Source organism: Salmo trutta, chromosome 37 (assembly GCF_901001165.1).
Source record: "Salmo trutta chromosome 37, fSalTru1.1, whole genome shotgun sequence".
NCBI classification, from domain to species: domain Eukaryota; kingdom Metazoa; phylum Chordata; class Actinopteri; order Salmoniformes; family Salmonidae; genus Salmo; species Salmo trutta.
In genome coordinates this window covers 7,747,246-7,768,808 of record NC_042993.1, presented here as the reverse complement: position 1 = coordinate 7,768,808, position 21,563 = coordinate 7,747,246, and the positions used below count along the sequence as shown (strand labels likewise).

At 42.8% G+C, this 21,563-nt stretch overlaps 2 protein-coding genes across 11 annotated transcripts; one reads left to right on the top strand and one right to left on the bottom strand.

Moving 5' to 3' along the window:
* Window positions 1-2,456: 2,456 nt before the first annotated feature.
* rbfox1l (RNA binding fox-1 homolog 1, like) lies at window positions 2,457-16,126 on the bottom strand. 10 transcript variants are annotated; one of them, XM_029736759.1, is made up of 12 exons: window positions 15,715-16,126; window positions 11,011-11,247; window positions 7,584-7,763; window positions 7,415-7,468; window positions 7,195-7,287; window positions 7,049-7,106; window positions 5,693-5,776; window positions 5,192-5,330; window positions 5,030-5,084; window positions 4,862-4,929; window positions 3,997-4,078; window positions 2,457-3,814 (listed from the first exon to the last, which is right to left on the bottom strand). In XM_029736759.1, exons 1-12 carry the CDS (start codon window positions 15,799-15,801, stop codon window positions 3,770-3,772), a joined length of 1,182 nt encoding a protein of 393 aa, XP_029592619.1. In that variant the 5' UTR covers window positions 15,802-16,126; the 3' UTR covers window positions 2,457-3,769. The 10 variants fall into 10 exon arrangements, with proteins under 10 accessions (XP_029592619.1, XP_029592617.1, XP_029592626.1 ...); XM_029736757.1 differs by having other exon boundaries at window positions 7,037-7,106; window positions 15,715-16,125; XM_029736766.1 differs by having other exon boundaries at window positions 5,717-5,776; window positions 15,715-16,125.
* Window positions 16,127-16,883: 757 nt separating this feature from the next.
* rps9 (ribosomal protein S9) lies at window positions 16,884-19,309 on the top strand. Its single transcript, XM_029738399.1, has 5 exons — window positions 16,884-16,947; window positions 17,488-17,599; window positions 17,692-17,814; window positions 18,163-18,349; window positions 19,071-19,309. Exons 2-5 carry the CDS (start codon window positions 17,503-17,505, stop codon window positions 19,246-19,248), a joined length of 585 nt encoding a protein of 194 aa, XP_029594259.1. The 5' UTR covers window positions 16,884-16,947; window positions 17,488-17,502; the 3' UTR covers window positions 19,249-19,309.
* The last annotated feature ends 2,254 nt before the right edge of the window (window positions 19,310-21,563 follow it).

The following is a 21,563-nucleotide window of genomic DNA, read 5'->3' as shown; positions in this document are numbered from 1 at the left end:
AAACAGCTGAAAGAACTAAACACAGCTGAAAGAGGAGGACCTAAAGAGGGACAGAGTGGAGCAGAGGAAGACCTAATTAGGGTCAGAGAGGAGCAGAGGGAAAGAGGAAGACCTAAAGTGTGTCAGAGAGGAGCAGAGGGAAAGATAGGAGCAGAGGGAAAGAGGAGGACCTAAAGAGGGACAGATAGGAGCAGAGGAGGACCTAGAGAGGAGCAGAGGGAAAGAGGAGGACCTAAAGAGGGACAGAGGGAAAGAGGAGGACCTAAAGTGTGTCAGAGAGGAGCAGAGGGAAAGATAGGAGCAGAGGGAAAGAGGAGGACCTAAAGAGGGACAGATAGGAGCAGAGGAGGACCTAGAGAGAAGCAGAGGGAAAGAGGAGGACCTAAAGAGGGACAGAGAGGAGCAGAGGGAAATAGGAGGAGCAGAGGGAAAGAGGAGGACCTGAAGAGTGACAGAGAGGAGCAGAGGGAAAGAGGAGGACCTGAAGAGGGACAGAGAGGAGCAGAGGGAAAGAGGAGGACCTGAAGAGGGACAGAGAGGAGCAGAGGGAAAGAGGAGGACCTGAAGAGGGACAGAGAGGAGCAGAGGGAAAGAGGAGGACCTGAAGAGGGACAGAGAGGAGCAGAGGGAAAGAGGAGGACCTGAAGAGGGACAGAGAGGAGCAGAGGGAAAGAGGAGGTAATAGAGAAACAAAAAACAGAAGAAATAGACAGCACAGTAGAGTGAAGGAAAGTAATGACAGCTGAGAAATAAAAGAAGATGGACAGAACATTTAGAAAACTTTAAAATAGGAAAGCAAAATAAATGACAGAAAACAGAAAAATAAGAAATTGGAAATGAGTTCCAGCTTAAAGCAAACAGAAAGATAGAACTCACAAGTCAGGTAAACGAATCAGGATGTTGTAATGTTAGTATAAGGAAGTAGTTCATGTTAATAGAGAAAGTATATACCAAAGTGTAGAGTGAAGCAGAATTACAGAAATGATCAAAAACAAGAAATGTAAAAGTGGCACAGCTAGATGACTACAAGACAGCTAAGAGGACAGTGTGTAAAAAGCAAAAGGAGAGTTTAGAAAGAAAGAGTAAATCTGAAACAATGAGGAAAGAATTGCAGAATATCAGTAGCAGACAAAAAGTAGAATAAAATTCAGAAACAGAAGTTGGGAAAAGAAAAAGCAATATTGTGTAAATAGAAGACAGCAAGAGGAAAGATGAACCTAGAAAAAGGACAATTTAGGGGAAAATAAAGGAGAAATGCTGTTGGGAAAATAGAGAAGAGGACAGCAGAAGTAAGAGGCGAGGAAGGTAACATTACAGTGAAAGAAACTAGGAAATGTACAATTTAGAGAAATACATGATAAGATACAGAGTCAAGATGGTGAGGAAATTATTTGAATGCATCAAAGCAGAGAAAAAAAGTTTAGAAAATGAAGACAAATGTGTCAGTAAAGAAGAAGACAAAGGGTGAAGAAAGCCTTAAGATGAATACAGAAAAGGTGAAACGGATCGAGTGAAGAAACACAAGAAAAAATGTAGTAAATAAGTTTAAAATTGCTATTAGATTGAAAGAAGGGTAAATTATAAATCTGATAGCCATGCATAAAGAAAATAGGAAAATAACAGACCTGAAAGCAGAGGAGTTTGAAAGAGCGAGAGCAAGAGCGAGAGAGAGTGAAAGATCGAGAGATAGAGGACAGCAGAGTAGAAGTAAAAAGGCATATTTTTCCATATTATACATTTTTACTAGATGTAAAAATACCCTGATGAAGGCATCACAGTCAAACCGTTGTTGAAATTGAATAATACCATGATAAAGTGTGACTTTAGTTTCTATTTCAAATTGATATTGTAGGCATGGTTAACTAACCCTCAATTATATCTCGTAGGGTTAAGGTTAGGGTTAAGCTCCCCTTAGAAATAGTGAGAAAAACCAGAACAACAACAGTAAAGCTTGGAAAGAGAAGTCTTTTTCCACTTCCAAGAAGATAGGAAAACGAAGCAAAGAGGGGAAATTAGTATACAAAAACTAAAGCTGAACTTTGCATAAAGAAGAGGTTTAGCCCATAGGTTGAAACACACGCAGTAAGACCACACACTAAAGCAAGGCAGGCACAGGGCTGGGTGTCTAGGTACTATACTGTAGCCCCTCTAGAACCACACATACAACATTTGAGATACTAAACTCAAATATGAAGTTATATGCGTTGATCTTACGTTAAGATTCAGTCCATACAGTACAAAGGTACTGAACCAGAAACAGTTGCATAAACATATGCAGACAGTCATTTCTGTAAAACACTCACAACCTTCTTGCACTGGTATCAGTCAGCCTCAAAACTTACAGTTATAGTTGAGAAAAGGAACACTGAGAATATGTTTGAGCAGAAGAGTGAAGGACTGCAAAAAGAGGCATTGAAAAAGAGAAAGGAAAATGACATGAATCAAAGAGAGGAGAGGAAAGGGAAAAAGAAACAATGTTTTATTGAGAGGTCAACAGCAAATAAACAACAGTGAAGCTAAAGTACAGGATAGAGAAGGAGAGATGGACCCATAGAACTCATCTGATTCTTTCTATGGATGGAACACAGATTCTCAAACAGAATGGAGAGATGCAGGCGAGAGAACAGGAAGAGGAAACCAGACACAACGTCATAGAGTTTAACAGGACAGAGGAAATAAGGGAAAGCACCATAGAGGTTACAGGCTCGTCAGGCAGAGCGAAGTAAAACCCAGAATGAGGCTGCCATAGAAAAATGATAAAGTGGGTTAGGGAAGTTTGTCGAATAGCTAGTATTTAGCATTGAGCATTATGCAAGTAGAGAGAAGATGGATAGAAGCTCAACAATGAAAATAAGAAAAAACGTTTTGTTACAGTTAATTTGTTGACAGAGAAGTAATGGCTCCTGAATGCTTTTTTGACAAGTGAAACATTTTTAGAATCAGAGGTAGATTGTTAGGAAAGCAAAAACATACGTACATTTTATGCAAATGATAGTTTTAGGGTTCTAGAAGCATTTAAAAAAAGATTACTGTGCACATTAACAATACCAGTGACATTGCTGTCTCTCATAGCTTGTGCTTTGAGTATTGATGTCGTCACATACTCCCACACACAAGCACACACACACACACACACACACTTCAACGTCCTCAAACAGTGCGCTACATCATTGACAAAACCAGTGTCATCAAAAAGAAGTAATTTAACTGTATAAAATGTCATTGTACTCTACAATTTGACTCTTGAAAAGTCAAAAGCTCAGACGTTGATCAAAACCTGTTTTACAAAGGTCACCATGTAGAGAAACCAGTATTGTTGTGCCACTTGTGTTGCAGTATTGCACCATGAAGTCCAGCCAATGAAAAATAAAATGGCTCACATTCAACTCTCTCTGTTAGAATAGTGAAAGAGTAGCTTATAACCCAGGTACGGAGGCAGAAATCTTTACATTCTTAAACCCTGGAACAAATCAGTGGCACAAACAATACAGATTAAGTGTAAAATAAAGGTTTTAAATAACTGTCTATACATTAGATCAGGCTCTTTATCCTATATGTATTCTCTGATAGAATAAATAGTGAAAAGCTACTACAGTATTTACACGTCCAGTCGGTTGGATTTGACCGTTTCCAAGTGGAGGGAGTCAGACAGGAGGTGACACAGAGTTCAGTGATGTCATAACCTGTCCTGCGTTGTTGTCCTGGCACTGGCCAATCCCGGAAGAGGTGGCGGGGTCACAGAACGGCTTCCAGGCTCCCATTGGGCAGCTCAGTAAGGGGTGAAGCGGTTGTATCCTCCTCTGTACAGACTGGCCTAGAAATAAGTAGAAGATATGATAAATCATGGTGGATCGGTGCCCACTGGCGGGTTGAGACTGATTCCTTTTTGAGGCTCGATTAAAGTCTGTCTCGTTGCTAGAAACAATGGTCTGGATGACTTAGTGGGTCACACACTTTAAACGTTGGTACTGCATTTTGAGTTTTAAAGAGGCTCACCATTGTTCCGACGCCGTATGTTGCCGTGGGTCCCACTGAATGGTGGTAGGGATCCGTTGCAGCAGCATAAACTCGGCCATATCTGATGGACAGACAAAACAAAACCCCAAATGAGAAAACATACTAAACCAGCATGGTCTCATAGACTAGACGTAACATAGTAAACAAAAATCCGGGACACTCAAATTAGTATATGTTACGTTTGGTACAGTTACATAAGACAGAAGGTTACTTAAGGCAAAAAGGAAAGGAGGGTGGGCGGTTCGGAGTGGATGGGTGGGCGTTTAATGCAAACGTCATGTTCGAATTTCGTCATGGACAACTTCGGCATTTTAGCTAGAAATTTTGCAATTACTTACTACTTTTTAGCTACTTTGTAACTACTTTGCATGTTAGCTAACTCTTCCGCTAACCCTTTAACATAACTCCTAAACCCTAACCTTAACTCTAACCTTAACCCCTAGCCAATGTTAGCGACCTCGGTAACGTTAGCCACAACAAATTGGAATTAGTATCATACGTATTGCAAATTCTTAACATATTGTACGAATTGTTGTCATTTGTAACATATCATACATGTTATGATGATGGACATCCACAAATGAATACATACCATACCAAACGTATCATTCTAATTTGAGTGTCTTGGATTTTCGTTCACTATGTCCGTCCAGGTTACTAAACAGGTGTGCTAGTATTGTGTTAGAACTAACAGTGAGGCCCCATAGACCAGACTTGAAGACCACAGAACCTCAACATTAGAGTGCTGCTTATCTCATGTTCTAAGTCCCTTTTGAAGGAAAAAGTCCTTGAAATCCTCATACAAACACAGTCACATTGTCAGTCATTGGGCGCTGCTGCTCACCCATCACTGTATGTTGCTGTGGCAGCGGATGGTGACTGGGCAACTCTGTACGCTGCAGGATACCCGCCCTGATAGGGAAAAGACATTCAGAGACAAGGTAAGCTTTTAGCTAAACACAAGGTAGACAGCCTGAAATAAGCTGAAATCAGAAGAAAAATGTCCACTTACATAGACTTCAGCTCCATATAATCCATCTTGGTACAGCACACTGAAAGGAGACATTCTATCATTCACACAATAAACAGTGAAAATTAAATCATTTACTTACACTCACAATGGAAATGGTTATTCATTTTAAAATAGATTTTTTGAAGATAGAAATGATCTTACCCAGGGTAGGCGGGCATGGCAGTGGGTGCGGCTGCAGCAGCTGAGCGAATTGTGTTGTAGACAGCCCGGCCCCGCCCACGCAGTGGTGAGCCCCGATAGGCCAGGGTGGGAGCAGCTACGGGGTAGGGGAAACTGGCAACTGAGGAGAGAGAGAAAGAGAGAGAGCTTACAGTACCCACTAGGATATGTACTGTAGCCACCCTGCCTTTATAAGCAGGTTTATTGACTACCCCAAGGGAGCATGCTTTCTTGGAGCCATCGATAAGAGAGATTGAGTATCATAGGTGGGATCTGAACCTGGGTCTCCCGCTCGGGAAACCCACGTCTTAACCATTAGACCAAAATAGTATTCTTCCTTGGTGATGAGGTAGCAAGGCCTCAACACAAGAGTCTGACTGACCTCCGCTACAAGGGGTCATGAATTCCGATTGGGTTTGATAGGGATACAGTACAAGTACATATATTACAAGGACAAACTAATATTGAAGTAATCAAACTCACCCGAAAACTCACATTGAAACTCACCGGTATAGAGTTCAGGTGCATACATCGCTCCCATGACAGGGTTGATCTTCCATCCAGGAGCTACGAAAAGAAAGAAAGTAAGAAAGAAAGAAAGAAAGAAAGAAAGAAAGAAATAGAGAAATAGAGAAAAGAAGGGAGATGTTGAGAGAAGGAGAGAGAGAGAGAGAGATGTTGAGAAGGAGAGAGAGAGAGAGATGTTGAGAAGGAGAGAGAGAGAGAGAGATGTTGAGAAGGAGAGAGAGAGAGAGAGAGATGTTGAGAGAAGGAGAGAGAGAGAGAGGAGAGAAATAGAGAAAAGGAGGGAGATGTTGAGAGAAGGAGAGAGAGAGAGAGATGTTGAGAGAAGGAGAGAGAGAGAGAGGAGAGAAATAGAGAAAAGGAGGGAGATGTTGAGAGAAGGAGAGAGAGAGAGAGATGTTGAGAAGGAGAGAGAGAGAGAGAGAGATGTTGAGAGAAGGAGAGAGAGAGAGAGGAGAGAAATAGAGAAAAGGAGGGAGATGTTGAGAGAAGGAGAGAGAGAGAGAGATGTTGAGAAGGAGAGAGAGAGAGAGAGAGATGTTGAGAGAAGGAGAGAGAGAGAGAGGAGAGAAATAGAGAAAAGGAGGGAGATGTTGAGAGAAGGAGAGAGAGAGAGAGATGTTGAGAAGGAGAGAGAGAGAGAGAGAGATGTTGAGAGAAGGAGAGAGAGAGAGAGGAGAGAAATAGAGAAAAGGAGGGAGATGTTGAGAAGGAGAGAGAGAGAGAGAGAGATGTTGAGAGAAGGAGAGAGAGAGAGAGAGGAGAGAAATAGAGAAAAGGAGGGAGATGTTGAGAGAAGGAGAGAGAGAGAGAGAGAGATGTTGAGAGAAGGAGAGAGAGAGAGAGATGTTGAGAGAAGGAGAGAGAGAGAGAGAGAGATGTTGAGAAGGAGAGAGAGAGAGAGAGAGATGTTGAGAGAAGGAGAGAGAGAGAGAGATGTTGAGAGAAGGAGAGAGAGAGAGAGATGTTGAGAAGGAGAGAGAGAGAGAGAGATGTTGAGAGAAGGAGAGAGAGAGAGATGTTGAGAGAAGGAGAGAGAGAGAGAGAGATGTTGAGAGAAGGAGAGAGAGAGAGAGATGTTGAGAGAAGGAGAGAGAGAGAGAGATGTTGAGAGAAGGAGAGAGAGAGAGAGAGATGTTGAGAGAAGGAGAGAGGTTAAACAACAAGTAAAGGAAGAAAGAGACAGTGGAGATCATGGAGATTAAGGGGAACACACAGATACAGTTCAGAAGTACAGAGTGCATGTCCAACCCCTCCCACATGCCACGGAAAGATGTGTCCAAATAACTTTAGGTATCTTACTTGAAACCTCACCATTCACAAGAGGTGTTTGGGGCTTCTTGGTGACTATTCTGGCTGTAGCATTGTTCACCTGCACAGACAGAGGGTACAATTTCTTAGACAGACAGACAGATAAACAGATATTCAAGATAGACATACTATAGATAGTTATTCCTCACCTCAACCTTCCTTCCCTCAACGATAGTTCCATTCAGTTTTTCCCTTGCTCGGTCTGCCTCCATTGCGCTCTCAAAGGTCACGAACCCAAAACCCTGAGAGACGGAAGGAGAAACATTTCTGATTGTCCAACTTGTCATTGTCTTGGTAAGGCAAAAAACAATAGGGCAACCAGGTTTCATTCATTCAGTTTGTAATTTCTGATATTGAGTGGTCTCTCACCTTTGACCCTCTCTCATTAAAGATAATCTCCACATCCAGGATCTTGCCAAATTGCTGAAAGACAAAACCAGATCACAATCTTGTCCACAGGTTATCACTGAGGTTATAAGAGATTACAATGTTTCGTAGGATAATAAACCTGGACATAACCACTAGTTGTGTCTCTCACCCCAAACATCTGTCTGAGGTCCGGGTCTCTGAAGCGGAAGGGGATGTTGGAAACATGGAGACGCTTGGGCTGGGCCTTGCCTGACCCCTCCTCATCGCTACCACTTCCTGCTCCGCCCCCTGATGACACTGACACGCTCAGAGCCTGGGAGTCAGAGGTCACCGGAACCAGTGCATCGTCCTGGGAGACAGAAGAGGAAGAGGAGAGGAAGAGAGGAAGAAGAAAAGGACGAAAAGAAAGAATAGAGGAGATGAGGAGGAAAGAAAGGAAGTGAAGGAAGGAAGGGGAAAGGAAGGAGAGGAGTGAAGGAATAAGAGGAGAAAGAGAATAGACAGAGGAAGAGCAGGAGAAGAAGAAAAAGGAGGAAAGGATGGGGAGAAGAGGAGGATAGAAGGACAGAGAGCAGGAGAAGAAGAAAAAGGAGGAAAGGATGGGGAGAGGAGGAGGATAGAAGGACAGAGAGCAGGAGAAGAAGAAAAAGGAGGAAAGGATGGGGAGAAGAGGAGGATAGAAGGACAGAGAGCAGGAGAAGGATATAAAAAAGGTTTCAAGGGAAAGGCAGAGAAAGAAGGGGGGGAGATTACAGAGGAAACTAAGGACATGTTGCCAATTGGTCCATGCACTTGTACACCTCTGAATAGACAACTAATTTACAATTTAGTAAAAGGATTCTGAGATAAAAACAGATTTTTTCCACAGAATGTTTCTTTAAAATCTATCAAAACAGTTCACATGTTCTGGTACAGTGTCCCATTACAGAGGCATCACATTGCATTGGAAAAATGTTGATAATTTTAATTGAATCAAGTATCCACAACTCAGTCCAAATAAGCATTCAGCACCCAGTGATCCTTCTCAGGCAGGAGTGAGGAGGCGTGAACAGTACCTCATTTTAGTGAGGCATTTAAATACATGCCCGTTAGAAAATCTAAAATAATATGTACAGCAGAGGAGGCTGGTGGAAGGAGCTATAGAAGGATGGGGTCAATGTAATGGCTGGAATGGAATTTTTGGAACGGAGTCAAATAAGTTGTTTCCATGTGTTTGGTACCATTTCATCGATTCCATTCCAGCCATTACAATGAGCCTGTCCTCCTATAGCTCCTGCCACCAGCCTCCTCTGATGTATACTAACAAAATATTAAGCTACATAGTCATGTTGATTCAGTTATAACAACCAGCCAATACCGAAAGTAACAGCTCCCCCAACAGAAATACTTTGGAGGAACTGTAACTAAATACAATATCATACTGAACATAATTGTGATGAATTATACTTAGAAATTCATAATAACTAGGTAGTTCAGGTGACATAGATTATATAGACACGTAAACAGTAAGCCTGCAGGAATACATTTTCATAATATAATCTCATTAAAATGCCCCCATGCAAAACCATACAGGATATAGTAATGTGCTTCAAAACCAAAACATCCACTATCCCAAAATGCACCACGATGCCAGTGTCTGTCTATTGGTCCTCCAAAAACCAAGGGATTATATGAGTCCAAACAAGAAAATTAAGATGAAAAAAATATTACACCAAAAAATGAGTGAGCGAGAGCAGTGGGGGTGATAGGAGAGAGGGAGCAGAGTGCAATGTGAAAGGAAGAAATATCTTTAAATTGAAAATCAAAGTGAATGCAGGCTTGAAAGAAGTCAGATAAATATTAATGCAAATCAAAATACAGATCCTAATATGCAGAAATGAAAACACAGGTATTATTAGCATTATAATATAGGAAGGCTGATAGAAAGAGATGTGCACAATGTCTTCAGAGCAACGATAAATAATAAATTAAACAAAAAGATAAAGTGAACAAGGCAGAAACTTGCGCAAAAAGCTTGGGTTGGGGTGAGGAGTGGGAGCTGGGAGGCATAGTGCCGGGCAGGGTCAAAGTTGAACGTTCTAAATGTCAGTTTGGGGTCACGGTGCTGCTTTTTCTGCCAAAGGTTAAAGATCATTACTCAAGATTCCGAGGGGGCATGTATTAATAAGTGGGGTAGAAACAGAGGGAGAGGGATAGAGAGACACATTCACGCAGAGAGAGAGAGAGAGAGAGAGAGAGAGAGAGAGAGAGAGAGAGAGAGAGAGAGAGAGATTCACACAAACACATACAGTGCATACAGGCTACTGCTGTGTTGTTATATACTGGCTTCCCATGGCAGCATGGTTCACACAAACACCACCTCCTCATCATCCTCACACACACACACCAGAAACAGGCTTTGGGGAAGTGGGACAGTGAAGAGAGGGGAGGGGGGAGTGGAAGAAAGGGGTGGGTGGGTTGGGTTGGATGTTGGTGTCATGTCATGTCATGTCACGATGCAAAATTGATTTCTGAACCTGGCCGATATTTCGGAGGGGGAGGGGTCACCCGTTCGGCCTCCCCCGTTGACCCCACCTCCATGATGTGTGGCGGCGTCTCAACTTTCCCCGAAAATCAGGACGGACCTTGTAAGTCAGGGGCTCTAGTGATGGAATATATAAATGTGGCCATAAAAGTCAGTTATGACATCAGAAAGAGCTGCTGAGGCAGGGAAAAGGACTTCACAGTCACAATGCATTGACCTTTATTCACCATTCACCTCTGTCTTTGTCTAGAGTAATAACCTACAGTATATAAAACCTACCAGGACACTGGACATAAACATTAATGTACATGTTTTCCTCATTATAAGTTCATAAACTGGGCATTGTTCCTAATGAAAATTCCTAAGATCCCATCAAATACATGTAATTTTGTGCTGTAGGCTATATGAAAATAAATAGTAGGAAATATTACATTGAACCCTGATAACTTACCTAATAACTTATGCCATACAATATACCAAAATACATTTAAATTATAATCCTACATTTAAATACTGTGTTGTTCCATTCTCCTGTGTTTTCTCCTGTAACTTCTCCTTTCTCAACTCTCTTTACCCCAACCCCCTACCAGTAACCCGCTGCATGATTTTACACAGACATACTGCATGTTAACGGCTTTGGGATTACCTGCTCTATTTCCAGATAAATGGGAGAGGGAAAGAGAGAAGGAAAGAGAGAGAGAGAGATGGGGGGGGATTCACTTTCAAAAATGAATCTCCTCTCAGCTGCCCCTATCTGCTCTGCTGTGCGCCAGAGGAGATTCCCCTACATGGGCACAGGAGTGGAGGTGGGGAGCTAAACATAGAAGTAGCAGGGTCCTCTGTGTGTATGTGTTCCATGTTACTGACAAAGAATTTCCTCAAACTTTGTGTGACATGTTGTCGTTGATTAGAATAAAATCCCCTCCTAGAAATAGGTTACAAACAACATGTGATTCCCCCATACACACATACAGTAGCTACATATCTTGATTACAAAGTATCTCTGTCTCTCTATCTTTCCTGGACACTATTTCTATAGTCCCACACCTCCAGTCTATCATGTTGTTCTTACCGTGCTATTGGCTGCCAGAGTGTCAGCCCCTTCGTGTTGCGGGCCCTGATAGACTCTGAGCTGGTGATGCTCCTGGTACTCTGAGTTGGGGTGGGCGGGACTATAGTCTAGGGGAGGAAGTCTGCCTGCAGGTGTGGGAGGAGCTTGTCCTGGTGGAGGGTATGAGGGAGGCTGGGCATAGACCTGGGGGAGGGTGGGGTCACCACTGCCGGGGCCGGCCTCCTGGCCAGGGCCTCCCTGTGATTGGATGAGAGAAGAGAATCAGTCAATAATCAATCAAAATAACATTGTCATAGTATCTATCCAACCTAGCTGTAGAATAAACCATATTGAAATTGTAATAGTGAGTGTGACTCTTGTTATAAGAAACAAAATAATCAATTACTATCACCAGATATTCATTAATTACATTAAAAATAGACCTTTTTGATTCACAGCATACATTCATTGACAATGTGTGACTGCCCATAGAATCATCTCTAATGTAAGCACAAAGACCTCGGGCTTCATAAAAGTCATTTTCTCTGAGTCTTTGAGTCTAAATATCACCTGGGAAATGTCTTATGGTTGAGTGGTGCTGGGCAGTTTAGATTTGCACAGCTGGTACAAAACTAGAGGACCTTAAGAAAGATCCACAGAACAAACCCATACATACAGTACAGCTCACTGTGATATGTATACTATTCCTTTTGAGTATTCATTCAGGATTCAGCATACTTTGGAAAAGAGTATCTGGCAAATATCCAATACGTTACCACTTATGCCAAAACAGTGCACCTACAAACACTTCATTGTAATGAAAAATCAACTCAGAACGAAACTGATTCCAGACTAATACCTTCAACATCATCATAATCATATAATCAATGTACCAAATCCATTCCAATCCATTGATTCTTCAATGTACCAAAATAAACAGCAAGAAAGCAGAGAGTTCACACAGTGAGGTGACCAGTTCTCACACAATGAAAAGTGATAGTGGTGACACAGACACAACAGGAGAATAGATGATTGTCTTACCCCGTCACTGCATATCTGATTCTCTGGTACATTGTCCAACAACTGCCACATGTTTTAATGCCGGCTTCAACCCGCCCACTACACCATAAGTTCTACTTAACCACCAATCACATGACAGGAGTTCTGAGAGGAGGGGGAGCTGGGGGGGCTATGCCAGCTGTGGACATTTGTACCTGTCAATCACTTTTAACCGCCTCCCCCTCCTCACAGAAACACACTAAAAACTTAGGAGAGCTACACAAAAATGTGTAATTTCTACATTAAAAGCTAATACTGTAGCCGTACTTCAACTTGCCCACTAAAAGGTCACCTCTAAGAATACTATCCTCATTATTACCCTGTAATTGCTGACGTACTGCCTTTTAAATATTCCTATGTCTTGTAAATATTCATATCATTCCAATACCTTCTTTTTGACCAGACTCTTTGAAGAGACATAAGCAGGCAGGAAACATTTGGGTAGTTTTATATCTTTCACATTAAAACACATTAATAAAACCCTTATATCTCTACTCTGAAACTGACCAGAGGTCAACCAGAAGATTGGCAGAGCCATTAGTAGATTTTTATGTTGTCCTTTACAGTTGTAAACATAGTAAGTGTCACAAGGTCTAAAGGTAATTTAATACAGATTCATGTTGTTTTCTCCAACCACTTCTCCTCTTCCTCCCCCCTCTCTCTATCTGTCCATCAGCTGTTGCACTCATCGGATGGGGGAGATAGGACTGATGGTGAAATTGAAGAGGGCGAAGTGGAGGGAAGGTATGAAAGCTGATCTGATCATTTAAACCTTGTACGATCAGCTGATTCTGATATGTAACAGGGAGAGTGTCCTACATTCTCATAGGTCTAACAAGACAGTGTGGCTACTGCAGGTAAAACCGCAGCATCAAAGGTCTTACTAAGATATGAACTAACACTCACACTTGTCTTTTCCTACTAGCACTGACTTTGCTGATAACTTCATTTATTGAAGAACAACGTAGTTGCTATGACTGTGATGTGTGGTTGTCCCACCTAGTTATCTTAAGATGAATGCTCTAACTGTAAGTCACTCTGGATAAGAGCATCTGCTAAATGACTAGCATGTAAATGTAATGCTAAATATAAGATATACTATCTTAGTTCACTAGAAATGGAAAAGGAACACCTTGTCTGTGTAGGTCTTAGATTCTTCCTATCAAACATCAGGGGTTTTAGTACAAAGTACAGGATTTCTCTTCACAGACCACACAGGTGTTCCTCCTATACCTCTGAATTCTTACTTTAGAAATTCCACTAGAAGATGGTCAGGAATGAGACTGATACCATCTTGAATGTATTAGGTCTCTAGAATAGATTTACAGGCATATCATTTACAAGGTTAGTCATTTAGCAGATCATCTTACATAGTGCTTTCAAATGGGCCAAAACAACAACCATGTAAAAAATCATCATAAAACCTTTCAAGATAAAATGTTTTTACATGTACTACTCTGCATCCTGTCTGCTAATATTGGAAGGCATGGGTGTTGTATATCTGGGTTTATTCCAGGGTTGACGCATAATAATTCAGAAACTGTCCTTTTAGCTTTCACATGGCAGATCCTGGCGATCAGTACACACAGTAACTGGGCCATGTTAGAGGACATGTCAACACCGACACACATGCCTGTATTGTGTCCCCCTCCCCACCTCACCCCCCAATATCTGACCTTCCCAAGCTTACACCATACATGGAGAGTGTCTGACAGGGGGAGATAATAGAATCTATTTGATACTAGCACTGGCCACCTTCACACACACTTCCTCTCTTTGTCTCCCACTCCCAGTACAGTATTACATTGTCAGCAAACAAACATTATACACAGTATCTCTCCATGTGCCTCAACTTTATTCCTTGCTGTCTTTTTTTGATTGCCATTTGTTCCCCTCTGTCCTTCCTCCCCCTATTCAGCTGTCAGGTATCAGGGTCAAAGGTCACCGGCTCTGAGACAGGGGGTTGCTGGGACAGCTGCTGGAGGATTTACACTCCGAAGACGACAGGAAACTGCTGATGTGCCCTTTAAGAGGGCTCATATAGTGGGGGATACAAACGCACAGACAAAAACACTGACACACCCTATGGCCTACTACATTCACTATGTTTACACTGAGTGTACAAAACATCTTTTCATGACACAGACTGACCACGTGAATCCAGGCGAAAGCTATGCTACCTTATTGATGTCACCTGTTAAAACCACTTAAGTCAGTGTAAATGAAGGGGAGAAGACAGGTTAAAGAAGGATTTGTAAGCCTTGGGACAACTGAGACATGAACTGTGTCGGTGTGCCATTCAGAGGAAGAATGGACAAGACAAAATATTTAATAACGGGGTATGGTAGTAGGTGCCAGGCGCACAGGTTTGAGTGTGTCAAGAACCGCAACGCTGCTGGACTTCACGCTCAACAGTTTCCCATGTGTATCAAGAATGGTCGACCACCCAAAACACATCCAGCCAATTTGGCACAACTGTGGGAAGCACTGGAGTCAACATGGGCCAACATCCCTGTGGAATGCTTTCTACACCTTGTAGAGTCCATGACAAATTGAGGCTGTTCTGAGAGCAAAAGGCGGTGCAACTCGATATTAGGAAGGTGTTACTAATGAGTTGTACACTTAGTGTATATTAAATACAGTATACAGTAATATCGAACAGGTAATATGATCACAAACACAGATTGTCAGACATTTTACTCCACTGGTATGTTCTGATCATAGCACAGTACACTGGTCCTCATCCCCCTACTTAGGCTACACACTATCAGGATATCAGTGTCCCCCTTATCTGCATGACAGGGGAGCCTTCTCTCTCTGTGTTAATCTACTTTTCAAGGAACAGGCTAAAAATACAGGGGCTGTGACACAGAGACAAGGAAGACAGATTCCAGACACACATCATATCTGTGCTGGCATTCACCAACGGGTTGTCAAGGACTCACACACACACACACACACACACACACACACACACACACACACACACACACACACACACACACACAACCACCTGCTGGCACCACTGAGACCTGCAGATTAAATATAACTGCCAGTGTGTCATTGCATTTAAAACCAATGGGTTTGGCCCTATCAACAGTATTTAGGCCTCGATGCAGCTGTTTGCAAACTCATGACACAAATCTACACTACATTATGTGAACAACCACATAATTTTGCTGTGAACTACTCTGAACTAAACATCATAATTTGGATTATTTTGAAATCTAGTTCAATAAACCACTTTGCTATCATCATCATGACAAACACAAACAGTTTCATTTATAATGTGTAATACTGGGTCTGAATACATTTAATCTGAATGTCCCTTTCCATTTCACAAACAGGCCCTCCAACCTGTTGTTTGTGTCATGATGACATGTCATTCCCCGGGCCAGTGATTCAGCATATCCAGTGACTCAAACCCAAACTATCTCAATGACGCTTGAGATGAGAGCCATGTATACAGAATTCAATGGGGACCATGTTTGCACCAACAGCTATGCAGGATAGTTTGCTGATCTCTGTATTTGGCTCTGGGTCTACTGACAGAGTACCAAGAAAGACATCCAATGCTACACACCCGGCCTAAAACATGGTAGGAACAAGGAGAGAGAAGGAAAAGGCAAAAAGAGGGATTGAGAGAGAGAGACAGAGGTAGATTACCTGTACTAGGCTGGGGTAACATTGGGCACCCTGGGGATAGACGGGCAGTCCGTAAGGCTGAAGAATCATTGTAGGAGAAGAGAGCATGGTGCATAGCCCGAAAACCACCAGGAGAGGGAACAGTGGGGAGATATGAGGACAAGAGAGGGTGGAGGGGGAAAGGGAGAGGATGGTATGCTCAGAGGAGATGAAAAAACAAGGCAGTTTGAGTAGAATCCAAGTGATGAAAACACAGAAGGTCCAAGTGAATGAGAGGAAGAGCTGTAAAGTCAGAAGGATAACTGTCAACAGTCAACCTCTCAGCTTTAAAAAATAAAAACAAACTCCCTAAACTAAGAAACAGCCAGCCTGTCTAGGTAGGAAGACAGGATATGGCAGAGAAGTTAGAAAGAACACTGCTGTGTGTCTGTCAGCCTGTCAGTTGGTCGGCCTGACAGACAGAAACACATGTAAAGGGTCCCGTTTCAGGGTGTTATAAATAGTCCCCGTCTCTCTCCCTGCCACCTCCACCCCCCCTCTCTCAGTCTGTCAATTAGCCTACTACTAGGTACCATATGCACGCTCTTCTGTTGTGAGCGCACGTGCAACATGTCGTTTGATTGGGTGTGGTGGTTAGTAGGCTATCACTTTTCTAAAAGCATTAGCTACCCTTACAAAAAAATTGAATGAAACAACACACTCAGACTGGTCCATTTGTTGTGTGTACATCTCTGCTCTCCGTCTCCCAGTAGCACTGACAGTGGTGGCTGTCAGAGATTTGTGACAGCTGGGTCTTTCTCACACGCACACATACACACACACACACACACACACACACACACACACACACACACACACACACAGCCCCTACATAGGATGCTGGGCTAACACACATAACGTTACACTTTTTTTTTCTAAACAATGTTCAATAACCGAACAGAGGCCTACACAACAGCTCACAAAATAATACATGGCATACCTAGGTGATACAACTTTCATTCCGTGTAGTATACTAGACTAGATAGTTGTTTGAAAAGTTAGTTGTTCATGTTCAGCAAGTAAACATAAACGGTTTTTGTTTGACGAACAAAGCTGTAGTTTTAAAGTTGAACAACAGATGGAGTTGTTTCACCAACTGCTGCTTTGAAGTGGTGTCGTCACATATTTATGGGAAATGTAGTTCGCGGGATCCTTATAAATATTGGAGAAATCCAATTTGACTTCCTCTTTATCGCGCTGGCCTGTGGAACACAGGTAATAACGTACTATGCGCTTTAGTCTGTTGTTTTTCCATAGAAGTAGGGTCGCAATGTTGAGAAGTAATGTATTAATACGCTTAGTTGTGCATTTCGGTAACATCGACCAACATCTTTTGTATATTTTTGGCATAACTTCTGCCTTATTCGGTCATGTCAGTCGTACACGCACTGTACAACGTGGTTAGCTAGCTAGCTAGCAAGAGTGACATATCGCCGGTCTGGCCTGACGTTACTGTAGTTCTCTGCATCTTCTCAAAAGCTTTACACTATCAAACTACATTTACAGTTTGCAATTGTATAGGTGGGGGGGAAAATGCCCTAATATAAATTGTCTATTTATATGAATCCGTTGACGCTAGTTAAATAGTTAACAAGTTCCCACTGTTGCTTTCGCCAGCCAAGTTACGGAGTACCACTGTATTAATGGGTGTATGACTTGGTCTGCAGAATAATTAACATGGGTTGAAATTCAGTTTAATAATTTGTGTAATCGCAATGTTGGAACTAAACAGCCATATCAATTCTTATTCCTCAGGCACTTTGATCCACTATGCCCGTTGCCAGGAGTTGGGTTTGTCGCAAGACATACGTCACCCCCCGCCGCCCCTTCGAGAAGTCTCGTCTCGACCAGGAGCTTAAACTTATCGGTATGTGTGCAAATAAGCAGATTCAATATAAATCAAAACTTGCTCTCTAAATACCATGTATTTTTTTCAGTAAATTAACTTTAATCTCTCAGGGGAGTATGGTCTGAGGAACAAGCGTGAGGTGTGGAGGGTGAAGTTCACCCTGGCCAAGATCCGCAAGGCCGCCAGAGAGCTGCTCACTCTGGATGAGAAGGACCCCAAGCGTCTTTTTGAAGGTACGCCACAGCTAGATTGTACTCTGAGCTATATTTTGACTGTTCGTAGAAGTCCTTTGAGCTGTTAGCTAGTGAGATATCGGCCAATGATTTAAATATTCGATATTCAGATTGTCTGTGGTGTCAAGAATTCCTCGTGAATGAGGCCGTCAGTCAGATTTCCAGATGCCTTAAATCGGGGATATTCAGATTTTACCCTAAGAGGTCCAGATTACTGCTGGTTCTGTTCTACCTGAATTAATTGCACCCACCTGGGGTTCCAGGTCTCAATCAGTCCCTGATTAGGGCCAGATTAGAGGGCCCTATGTTGTGATCAGTGACTGAGAATTTCCGCATCCTGTATCCTAGGTAACGCCCTGCTCAGGCGTCTGGTGAGGATCGGTGTGCTGGACGAGGGCAAGATGAAGCTCGATTACATCCTGGGCCTGAAGGTGGAGGACTTCCTGGAGAGGAGGCTCCAGACGCAGGTCTTCAAGCTGGGCCTTGCTAAGAGCATCCACCATGCCCGCGTTCTCATCCGCCAGAGGCACATCCGGTAAACTGTTGGAGATGGTCACTAGATGGCCATGCTAGAAAGGACAAGTCGATAGATCATTACACTGGTCTGTTTTTTTAAGTGGGCTCTGAACTTGTGACCGGTAGTTAAACCACTTGTAACATGTACATTTTTCAAATTCTCACATGCCTACAATAACTGTTCAGGTAACTTATGAGTTGAAACTGCACAACTTATGAGTTACTTTCTCAATCCTTAGAGGGCCTCACAAACGATAGCTCATCCCTGAGTGTGGTTTAACATTCCAGCAAGGTCAATTCGGTAACAAACCGTATACCTTGTCTATGACTGCCCAGAGCCAATCCTGCCCATTAAGAGTGGGCAAAGAGTTTCAGCAAGGTCAATGCAGTAAAACTGTATACCTTGTCTATAAGACTGCCCAGAGCCAAGCGAGAGGCTTATTTGCTGACAGGTAATGTATGGAGGATTGCACCTCGGGCAGATATGTGGACCAATGGTCACGGCAAACTGTCAAGTGTATTTGACTTGTAAGGCAATCGCATGGTCTTCAATTTAGTTTGGATAAGAGTACTTTACCTCAGGCAGGCCGATGATTACAATTAATATTCAGACTTCCTGTGGTGTCAAGAATTCCTCGTGAATGAGGCCTGTCATTGATGGAAAACTATTCTAGATGGTTTTGTCTGCTATTAAGTGGGGGGGAACAAACCACTCACTGAGTTCTCCTTTCTCCCTCTAGTGTGCGCAAGCAGGTGGTCAACATCCCCTCCTTCGTGGTGCGCCTGGACAGCCAGAAGCACATTGACTTCTCCCTGCGTTCACCATACGGTGGCGGACGCCCCGGCCGCGTCAAGAGAAAGAATGCCAAGAAGGGCCAGGGTGGTGCTGGAGGAGCTGATGAGGAAGAGGAGGATTGAAATAGAGGATGACTTGTCTGACACTTCCTGTTTTTCAATAATAAAAACATTTGACCACAAATTTAAGTGATCATTTTTACTTGGTGGAAACTACGCTTGTTAAGGCCTCTGCACAATAATTGACTACACCTAATGGCTACATTAGGGTTATAGATGTGTGATTGCTGGACATTTATAGGGATCATGTAATTCTGACTTGCTCAGTTGGCTATTGGGAGTGAGAACTAATCACATTTTCCATTGTAAAACGGGTGTAGACTAACTGAACTGCTTGCTAATGGGCTGTTCCCAACAGTGGAGAAATAAATGAAAAATAAGACTAACCGTTAGAGACATAGTACCAGGTTAATGTGCATGGGGTATTAAGGAATTGAAGTAGATTGTAAGTGACTAGGCAATGGTGAATGCAGATCATCTAGCTCTTGGTTAACTAATTAGCAGTTGGACAGCTTGTGGGTAGGCGCTGTGCAGGGTCTTGTTGGTTCCAGACTGCATCAGTTTTCCCTGTTATCAGAACTGGGACTTGGGTGGCTGGAGTCTTAACAATTTCTAGGGCCTTCCTGACACCACCTGGGTTAGAGGTCCTGGATGGCAGGGAGCTCGGTCATACGCACTACCCTCTAGTCTTGCGGTTGGATGCTGAGCAGTTGCCATACCGAGTGGTGATGCAGCCAGTCAAAATGCCCTCAATGGTGCAGCTGTAGAACTTGAGGATCTGGGGGCCCATGCCAAATCTCTTCAATCTGAAGAGAACTTGAAGCTCTCGACCTGCTCCACAACATCCCCAACAATGTGCATGGGGGCATGCTCGACCCTCCGTTTCATGTAGTCCACGATCAGCTCCTTTGTCTTGCTGAGGTTGTCCCGGCACCACACTGCCAGGTCTCTGACCTCCCAATGATTTAAGGCTGTCTCAAGAATAAGCAAATAGCACAGGGTAAGTGCTTTGTCTGCCATAACTCCAATGGGATTGTGGATTCATAGGGAATAAAGGTAGGTAAAATGCATATTTATCAAACAGCCTAGTTAGACTGACAATATTCATATTTGGCACTTGAAATGTAGGCCAATCTGCAGTTAAAATGATAAAGCAGTCATCCCTCCACTCCTTTACGGGGCTGGAGAAATGTAAACACTCATTCATAGACGGCTATGGATGCAAGGAACTAACATCCATAAAATGAAATGATATTCACCATGTTTTACATTGGTTACAATGGCTTATGAGCTTATTTTGGGTCCTGATGGGGAATATACACTGAACGCAATGAATGGCATAACAATGGCCTCAGGATCTCATCACGGTATCTCTGCATTCAAATGGCCATTTATAAAGTGCAATTGAGTTCGTTTTCCCGTAGCTTATGCCTGCCCATACCATAACCCCACCGCCATCATGGGGCACTCTGCTTACAACTTGACATCACCAAACCGTTCGCCCACATGACGCCATACACGCTGTCTGCCATTTGCCCGGTACTGTTGAAACTGGGATTCATCCATGAAGGGCACACTTCTCTAGCATGCCAGTGGCTATCAAAGGTGAGCATTTGTCCACTGGAGTCGGGTCAAGACCCTGGTGAGGATGACAAGCACGCAGATCTTCCCTGAGACGGTTTCTAACAGTTTGTGCAGAAAGTCTAAGGTTTGCAACAACAACAAAAAGGTTTAATGAGCTGTCTGGGTGGCTGTCTCAGACAATCCCGCAGGTGATGTCCTGGGCTGGCTTGGCTACATGTGGTCTGCGGTTGTGAGGCCTGTTGGACATACTGCCAAATTCTGTAAAACGATGGAGGCGGCTTATGGAAGAGAAATTAACATTCAATTTTCCGGCAAAAGCTCAATTGGACATTCCTACAGTCAGCATGCCAATTGCACGCTCCCTCAAAACTTGAGGTATCTGTGGCGCATTGTGTTGTATGACAAAATTGCACATTTTAGAGTGGCTTTTTATTGTCCCCAGCACAAGGTGCACCTGTGTTATGATCAAGCTGTTTAATTAGCTTCTTGATATGCCACAAATGTCAGATGGATGTATTGTCTTTGTAAAGGAGAAATGCTCACTAACGGATGTAAACAAATGTGTGCACAATTTGAGAGAAAAAAAGCATTTTGGAACATTTCTGGGATCTTTTATTTCAGCTCATGAAACACGGGACCAACACTTTACATGTTAAATTTATATTTTTGTTCAGTGTATACTGTATCATTGGGTACGACAGTTGAACAAAGCTTATGAGACATTAAGTAATATTCCTCAAGAATCAATGGGTTCGCCATATTAATGTAAAATTCCAAATCATTTCAAGCAGAAT

Coding starts and splice junctions, on each gene's coding strand:
- rbfox1l (XM_029736757.1), bottom strand. CDS start 15,801: ATGCTCTCTTCTCCTACAATGATTCTTCAGCCTTACGGACTGCCCGTC. Junction 7,469..7,583: donor ACCTCAGACAGATGTTTGGG/GTGAGAGACACA, acceptor TTTGTCTTTCAG/CAATTTGGCAAGATCCTGGA. Junction 5,777..7,036: donor TGTGAATGGTGAGGTTTCAA/GTAAGATACCTA, acceptor TTCTTTTCGTAG/CTCCTGGATGGAAGATCAAC.
- rps9 (XM_029738399.1), top strand. CDS start 17,503: ATGCCCGTTGCCAGGAGTTGGGTTTGTCGCAAGACATACGTCACCCCC. Junction 17,815..18,162: donor CCCCAAGCGTCTTTTTGAAG/GTACGCCACAGC, acceptor CCTGTATCCTAG/GTAACGCCCTGCTCAGGCGT. Junction 18,350..19,070: donor ATCCGCCAGAGGCACATCCG/GTAAACTGTTGG, acceptor TTCTCCCTCTAG/TGTGCGCAAGCAGGTGGTCA.